General features: G+C 36.6%; 1 protein-coding gene across 1 annotated transcript in view; it reads left to right on the top strand.

Annotated features, from left to right (window-relative positions):
• The window catches only part of LOC107657356 (kalirin-like), a 231,818-nt gene that overhangs the window by 109,498 nt on the left and 113,100 nt on the right, over positions 1-9,220 (top strand). Inside the window, 2 exon segments of the mRNA XM_016445398.1 lie at positions 1-16; positions 7,313-7,435. Of these exon segments, the coding sequence (XP_016300884.1) occupies positions 1-16; positions 7,313-7,435 (139 nt within the window).

The following is a 9,220-nucleotide window of genomic DNA, read 5'->3' as shown; positions in this document are numbered from 1 at the left end:
GCAGGACGTTCAACAGGTAGATGCATTTTCAAATATGTCTAGACTCTCTCACTAACTTGGAACTTAGATACAGCAGTTTTGCATTGCAATGTACAGTAAACACTAAGCCACATACTGTAAATATGGTAAAATGCTGTGATATACTGTATCAATATACCATGGTATTATCATCTGATGCCATAACTTTACCATGGTTCCACCCCAGTACTTTAAAGGTGACACATCATGAAAATCTGACTTTTTCCCGTGTTTAAATGATATAATCGGGTCCCCGGTGCATCTACCAACCCAAGAAAATGTGAAAAAAAAAATGTGCAATTTCTTTCCCAGCTGTTTACCTTCACAGACATAACTGACTGTTTTTGTAACTTGTGTGTTTTTGACAGTTTAAGCACAATAAGATATGAAAGAGAACTTAGTTTAGTACTCACATGCCATGTGACAGCCACTTTCTGTGTGTGTGCTTCGGATGTGTGCGCTCAGAAGACCGTATATGGTTTAAAACGCATGATTTCAGCATGATAGACATGGTAATCAAAACCAAACAGATGTTTTTTTTAGCAGAGTATCTGAGGTACGAGCTGTAAAGGCACAGCCATCATTGAACAGCAGCTCATTTACATTTAAAGAGACATGCACGAAAACAGCAATTTTTCAAAATGATCATCTAATAAATTATCTGTGGGGTATTTTAAGCTGAAACTGCACAGACATGCCTCACTGCGAACACCCGAGACTTACATATTTTAAAAAGGGGCATAATATGTCTCCTTTAATGAATAAAAAATGGTTTTCATGTTTTTTTTTTTTTTTTTTTTCTTAGATGTGCAGAAGTTCATCCATAATTTTAAAGTGCAGAATGGTGAATGAGGAAATTTGTCAACACTTCACCATAAATTTGGAGTTGTACATTTTTATACACCGCGTGTATTTTTTCTTCGACTATGTTCAGTGTTGGATATTTGCCCAGGGGAGCAGTTAATATCTCTCCATTAGCCTCTTTCAGCGGGTCTGTGGCAGCTCTGGGCCTGGATTCAGCTCAGGGTTTATCAGGCCAAATCAAGATCTGAACCAGAACCAAAGAGCTAAAGAGCCAATGAGGCCAACCCCAGCCCAAACAGGGGCCATATTCAGGCCAGCCACAGGCCAAATGCAGGGCAGAGAGCAGCACAGATGATACCCTTCATTACACTGACCGTAAAACGGACATTACTGCACTCCTGTATCAGTTTCAGTCATTATGAGCACTGTATTGGTTGGCTTTTAGTCCTCTCTATTCTCTCTTCTGAACTTTCTGACTCCAGAGCGATAAACTTTAAGCACTTGTAGTGTACTTAAAATTTTAAAAGCATATATTTGAGGGGGGAACAAATTCTTAAGTGCACTTAAAGAGAGCACACTTTCACGACTGTTTCTTAACACACTTTTAAACATGCACTTTGTAATAATCTTAAATTAAAGGTTTTACTTTTTCATTATGTTTAAATAATCTTCTGTTGTGCTTTAAAGAAGCACTTATTTTGATTCAGTAATGTATTGAAAGTAAATATATTTCAAATGTACTAAACTGCAACTTCAAATTTACTAATGTGCAATTACAAATATATTTGAATACAAGACAAAAACATTTCAATAGAAATGACAAAGTATGTTTTAGTTAATTTGGCTTTAAATATCTTTAGTTAAATGCTTGTCAGTACATGCGGCAGTACACTTTAACCATATTTCAGAGATAATAGTAGTAATTATGAAATTATTTATAAAGATGTACTTAAATCCTACTTAAGTTGGTTGAAAAAGCACTCTAAAATTCAGCTAATTGCATTTAATATAAATTTAACCTATAATACATTTTCATTTAATTGCAACGAACATCCAATTATGTGTCCAAAAATATTACATTCATTTCGAACTTAAGTATATTATTTTAAAGTATATTGTTTCCAGTTCCTGCATAATAAAAATATTACCGACACATATTTATTTAAAACATTATTGTAAAACATTTATGATGTAAAGCAGATTTCAGTTTTTATATATTTTAAAGTATATTGTTTCCAGTTCCTGCATAATAAAAATATTACTGACACATATTTATTTAAAACATTATTGTAAAACATTTATGATGTAAAGCAGATTTCAGTTTTTATATAAAAAAAACGCTTTTTATTCTGTAGTTCTTTAGAAAACCCTATCTTTTTATTTCAACAGAACCCATGGATATAAGATAATATACATGTTTTTGTACATGTTTCTGCACACATTCAGACACAGTTGGTAATGATGATATCAAACTTATTGTATTCCAGGTGATGGACTGTGTTTCACATCTGTTCACCCACTGCTTTGTAGATTTATCAAGGAAATAATTAAATTTTTCTATCGCATTCGATGAAGGTTTAAAGTTGATCTGTCCTGCTGATTGGTTAAAGCATCAGATTTTTCTGATATGTATTGATTGGTGATAGGTGGAGTTAGATTTCACCCTTCAAACACTGATCAGGTGAAACACGCTAAACACTTTAAACACAAACATACGGCTCTGATAAACCTGGATCATTGATTTGAATGAGATATCAGCATACTGGATGTTTTCTGAGAGAAAGATTGTTATTATTACCCATATTTGGTGATGTTAGTTTGCCTCACCCTGAAATGTTTGCAATTCTTGAGTAATGGAGGCGGAGAGGTAGCCAGATGTCTTGAAGTGTGCAGTTAAATTCAGGTAATGAGTAGGTTGAGTTATTTAGAGTAAATGAACAGACCTCCCACACTCGTACACATACAAGTCCTGTTTGTGTACAAATGCTACTAGTTGCAGTTAAAGGAATAGTTCACCACAAAAATGAGAATGTGCATCCTGAAAATGTTCTTTTGTTAGAGCTTGAGAGTCAACATTCTGCTAAACATTGGTTTTTAAATTCTTTTAAGAGGAATGCTCATTCCTGGATGAGCTGTTTCTTTAAAAACACTCTTGTGCATTCAACACACTGTTCCCTAGAGCTCTTTCTATGATCTGCGCCTCAGTCTGAGGCAGTCAGATGCCCGTTTTGATAAGATCAGAGCGGTTCTTCTGTGTTTTCTCTGCTTCTTTCTGGGGTTAGTGGTGAATTGGTTGTGGTTAGTAGTGAGTCATGAGGTTATCAGCAGAACACACAAGTGCTCTTGACTCGGTTACCTGGGAAACCATGATAACTGGAGTAAAAGAGGGTTGTGAGTCATAGCGGGTCAGACTGTGGGAGACTGACTGCTTTACACCCATGAGATTCCGTTCCATTGGTATCAGTCTGACATTATATGTCTTAGAGTCTCTGTTTTTTACACATACTTTAATTTTCCTGTGTTTTTCTGGTAAAGGTCAAAATGGTTTCTTGACATTTATTTTAGACGAATATGTCAGACAAGTTTCTTTGTGAAAATGTCATCATTTACAACATTCAATTGCAATTATTAGGGCAACCCCAAGGGTAAATTAGGTATTTGTGTCCAATCTATTCATCTTTTTCTTCTTCTTCTTCTTCTTCTTCTTCTTCTTCTTCTTCTGTTTAGTTTCAACTAAATAGATCAATTTATTTATTTAGTTAGTTAGTTACAAATGTCAGGTTGGTATAACTATACATTAAGTTGAAGAGTCGTGCTGCTAATCTGAAATTGCTATTATGTAATATATGTTTTATATTAAATATTTTATTTTTACTTTTGGTAACACTTTAGGGACCACTATGAACTTGTTGCTCATTAGCTTGCATATTTCTAGCATATTGGCTGTTTATTAGTACTTATAAAGCACATATTATTGCCTTATTATGCATGACCATTTCTACTGTATATCCCTAATCCTACCCAATACCTAAACTTACCAACTACCTTACTAACTATTAATAAGCAGCTAATAAGTTAATACGTTTATTGAGGCAAATTCATAGTTAATTGTCTGTTAATAGTGATAATTGGACCTTAAAATAAAGTGTGACCTTATTTTTTTATTGTCATTATGATTGTAGGTCATTTAAAAAAAATCATAATTTATCCTTGATATTTAAACCAATTTGATAGTTTATAGTCATTAAATCAATATTAATCTAATCATTTTTTTAAAGAACTTGACACATGCATTTTATATGGAAGCTTGTTTCTAACATGAAATGAAAAATTAAAAAGGTAATTGTGACTTTTATCTCACAATTCTAAGTTTATATCTTACAAATCTGACTTTTTTCCCCATTACAATTCTGAGAAAAAAATAATTCCCAGATATGTGACCCTGGAGCACAAAACCAGTCATAAGTCGCTGGGGAATATTTGTAGCAATAGCCAAAAAATACATTGTATGGGTCAAAATGATAGATTTTTCTTTTATGCCAAAAATCATTAGGATATTAAGTAAAGATCATGTTCCATGAAGATATTTTGTAAATGTCCTACCGTAAATATATCAAAACTTAATTTTTGATTAGTAATATATTTAGATTTTTTTGCACCCTCAGATTCCAGATTTTCAAATAGTTGTATCTCGACCAAATGTTGTCCTATCCTAACAAACCATAGATCAATGGGAAGCTTATTCATTCAACTTTCAGATGATGTATAAATAATTTTGTGGTCCAGGGTCACATATAACAGAACTGCAAGATGTCAGAATTCTGAGAAAAATGTCAAAATTGTGGGGTGCAAACTTGCAACTGTGAGACATAAACCCGCAACTCTTGAGAAAGAAGTCAGAACTGTGAAATGTAAATTCCCAATTACGGGTTTATAACTTAGAATTGTGAGATATAAACTCAGAACTGTGAGAGAAAAAAAGTGGGAATTGTAAGCAGTGTTGGGGAAAGTTGAATGGGATTAAATACATAAAGGATATTTGTGTTGTTTAAAATTTTTATTATTGCAGGTTTGCGTCATATTCTGAGTTGCATTATTTTTATTCATTTTGAGGAATACTGAATCTGTGTTTTTTTTTTGTGAGTGAGATGAATTAATGCATATTCATATCTATTTTAGAACTACAGTAACATCTTCTGATTTCTCTCAACATGGGGACAGGAGAGCTGTCAATCAATACATTTGAAAAAAAAAAAGTAACTTGCGTTACTTATTTGAAAAAGTAACTCAGATATTCTCTTGTAAATTAAAAAGTAATGCGTTACTTTACTAGTTACTTGAAAAAAAGTAATCTGATTACGTAACTCGCGTTACTTGTAATGCGTTACCCCCAACACTGATTGTAAGATATGCACTTGCAATTGTGAGAAAAAAGTCAGAATTCAGTCAGAAGAGATAAAATGTTGCAACTACCTGTTCTATGTTGTGTAAATAAGCTCCCATAATTTTAAAGCAATTTTTTACAAAGCTTTTTCCTTATCATCATCTTGGACATCCTTATTTGTCATTGCCCCCTAAAACAGGAGAAATTGTATAAGTTCTGAATGTTTACTAAATACTCCAGTCTGTTCAGTTTATTATGTCTTTTCCTTGATTATTTCTTGTACTTGATTATTATGATAATTTTGATTTGCTTTATGTAAACAGCCATTACAAACATAATCAATAGTTCAATGAAGACAGCACCGATTTCTGGAGTCAGCAATCTTGCAAGTCACAATGACTGATAGTCGAACACAAATGCCTGATTGTTATTGAATTATAAGTTGATTTATTTGGCCAAACAGGTGTTTGGACTGATTGATGTAATGGGTGCCATCTGTGAACTCCAGACCGTTGCCTTGAACAGCCATATCCTGTTATGGACTCGTCACGCAGGGCTATATTTATCTCATCAGCCTCTGTTAATATGCCTGTGAAAGAAGGAAGCTGGTTTTAGAACATGCACTAGATGCTTTAATCAATGTAGCTGAAACAAGAACTAATTGACACTATTGTGTACATGTTTGATTATCATTGTATCACTTGCAAACATGCAAGTGTAGTAGAAGAACCACAGATACCATGACTGTAACTGGAAAAAAGTGGTCAGATGCTTTGTGGTAGTTTCTAAAATTAAATAAATTAAACTATAGGGACATATTGGTTTCAGTAATTAACTTTATTTTATGCTTTCATTTCAATATTTATATTTAACAAAAGAGCAACAATATAAGTGCTGTGACAAGTACATGTAGTAAGGGTAGTAAGCTGCATTCTGAATTTGTTGATAGAACGGGCTGGAAGACTTGCCAAGAGAGCATTGCAATAGTCTAGCCTGGACAGAATAAGAGCTTGAACAAAGAGTTGATAAAAAGGGCCTTATCTTCCTAATGTTGTATAAGCATCCAGCAAGAAATGTCTGTTAGACATGCTGAGATGCAAGCAGCTATCGTCAGATCATCAGGATGAAATGAGAGGTAGAGTTAAGTGTCATTAGCATAGCAATGATATGAAAAGCCATGTTTCTGAACGACAGAACCTAGTGATGCCATGTAGATAGAGAAGAGAAGTGGTCCAAGAACTGAGCCCTGGGGCACCCCAGTAGCTAGATATTGTGACTTAGATACCTCACCCCTCCAAGTTACTGTACCTTAAGGAAATTTAGGAGAAATATAAAAGACAAAGTTGACATGTAAATGAATCTAAACTGACAACTCCATTAAGTCTTCTTTTTATGTGCATATAAATATATATACACATCTGAATGACAGAACCTAGTGATGCCATGTAGACAGAGAAGAGAAGTGGTCCAAGAACTGAGCCCTGGGGCACCCCAGTAGCTAGATATTGTGACTTAGATACCTCACCCCTCCAAGTTACTGTACCTTAAGGAAATTTAGGAGAAATATAAAAGACAAAGTTGACATGTAAATGAATCTAAACTGACAACTCCATTAAGTCTTCTTTTTATGTGCATATAAATATATATACACAAATACATTGAAAATAAACAGTTTGTTCTTTGATTATATATTTTCAACCTTTTCTCAGTGTTTAGTTTGAGAGTGGCAGCAGTACTGGAGCTCTACATGTTGATTTTGTTGTCTGAGTGACATTTCTGTCAGTCTAATCAGAGGATGTTGTTGGAGGAATGTTATTGGTAAAACACTGTCCTTAGGGATAAAGATAAAGTGTCTTTGAATCACTTTTGGACAGAAGACCAATGCTGATTGATCGCTCCCTCTTCATATGCCCATGAGAGTATACGAGCAGTCACAGGCACTGAGCATTAGCCTGTGTGTGTGTTTTCCTAAATAACTGCCTTTCTATTTGTCACATCAATTAAATAGACTAATGAAAACAGAAGCTCACTTGACTCGCTTTCAGCTCTGTGTTGTGTTTTTTTCCCCCATGCTCTGAATGGATTGTGTGTGTTTGTATGTTGCAGGTTATTGACTGGATAGAGAATCATGGAGAGGCTTTCCTCAGTAAACACACAGGTGTGGGAAAATCCCTGCACAGAGCCAGAGCCCTGCAGAAACGCCACGATGACTTTGAGGAGGTGGCACAGGTGAGATAACAGCCGCATCTGATCAGATTCATCCAAACCAGACCTAGTCAAGGCAGTCCTCCACTGCCAGTCAGACTAATCCACATCATTCTTATCTAAACCACTCCACCAGATTGAATCATTCCGTTAGATCCATCCAAAAACAATCAAATAAACAGTTTCTCAGACAATGTGTGCAGTACCAGCAGGTCTCAGTGGCACAGCAGCACATCCATTAAACAGGTTTAAAAAAGGATCTTCAAAACTTTACATTGTCTATTGTCAATAGTAGTGATGCACCGAAATGAATTTTTACAGAAACACCGAAACTGAAATTAAAGTTTTAATTTATCTGAAAATGGAAAAAAAAGTTTGTTTAATAGTCAATTAAGTATTCAAATTTATTTAACAAACAACACTCAAATAACAAATCGTAAAAAGTTATTTCAATTGCACATAATGCAGTTTTTATATTAACTTTTTAATTATATTTTTGTTTCAACTTTTATGTTTTCACTTTGTTGTTAAAATAAACAAAATATACATGTATAACATTTAAACAGTGGTTGTAATGAAGACTTGTTTTCATGACAGATTTATTCAAATATACATTAAATGATAAAGACGATAGGATAAAAATATAATGAATACCTAATATAGTTCATGTATTTTGCAAAATAACTAACAATCACTGAGAAGCATTCATTAAACTTCACTTAATGATTTTAACCTTACAAAAACTGATTTGTGGCCAAATATTATCGGTTGCCAAACTTTTGTTGTATTACTAGTCAATTGTGTAGCGATGGATGAAGCACAGTTCAAAGAAATCACTTTCAAATCAAGCAGCTTTTGTCACGTTACGCTGTTGAGGGAACACGTTGGACGTTGGAGTCACGAGGAAACGTTTAACAGTCTTTAATCATGAAACACAGGAGATAATCCACAATAGGAGTTTGAGCCAACACACGTAGAGAACGAGTAGACCTGACAAACACAAACTGAACAGACTAGGACTTTTAAACACTGGATAACGAGGGACAAAATAGACACAGCTGGAAACAAATTAACACAATTGACACGAGGAAAAACTGGGTCACAGGGAGCAAAACACACGCAGATAGTCCAGAACCCTGACATATCGCACCCCTTCCGGAAGGTGTGTCCTCGCACCGTAGAACAACAGAGGGGGGGAAATATGTGGGAACTAAGGAGGAGGCTCAGGAGGAGGACGGATGTCTGGGCGGGGGCCGGTAGACAGAGTCCAGAGAGGAGACAATGGAGGGAGGAGCCAGGGAGGAGACAGGAGGGGCTTGGAGCAGACAGGAGGGGCTTGGAGCAGGAGGAGCCCAGCTGGACCCAGGCCACAGCCATAATGTCGACCCACGGTGGAGCCGACGGAGGGAGGAGCCATGGAGGAGGAATGGCTGCCGACTCCAGTGGGCCGACCAACGGCGGCGGAGCAGGTGGCGGAGGAGCCCAAGGCGGAGATGAAGAGCCAATGAGCCAGGGGGATGCCGAGGATCCGGGGGGCCAGGGTGGAGCCGAGGGCTCTGGCGGCGGAGGTGGAGATCCTGGAGAGCTCTCCATCAGCTGCGGAGCCGGAGCGACTGAGGACCCTGGTGGAGCTGGCGGGAGGAAGGAGCCCAATAGAGCCGGTGGGACGGAGCAACGAGGTGCAGCCGGAGGAGCAGAGTCCTGGGGCGATGGTGGGTAGACGCCCGACCAAGGCAGAGCCAGCTGCAACTGCCCGGTGGAGCTGGTGGATCGACGGGTGACGGTGGAGGCGAGGGAGCTAGGAGCCGA

Source organism: Sinocyclocheilus anshuiensis, unplaced genomic scaffold (genome assembly GCF_001515605.1).
Source record: "Sinocyclocheilus anshuiensis isolate Anshui unplaced genomic scaffold, SAMN03320099.WGS_v1.1 scaffold355, whole genome shotgun sequence".
Lineage (NCBI taxonomy): Eukaryota > Metazoa > Chordata > Actinopteri > Cypriniformes > Cyprinidae > Sinocyclocheilus > Sinocyclocheilus anshuiensis.
The sequence above is the reverse complement of the archived record's forward strand: the minus strand, read 5'-3'. Positions and strand labels throughout refer to the sequence as shown.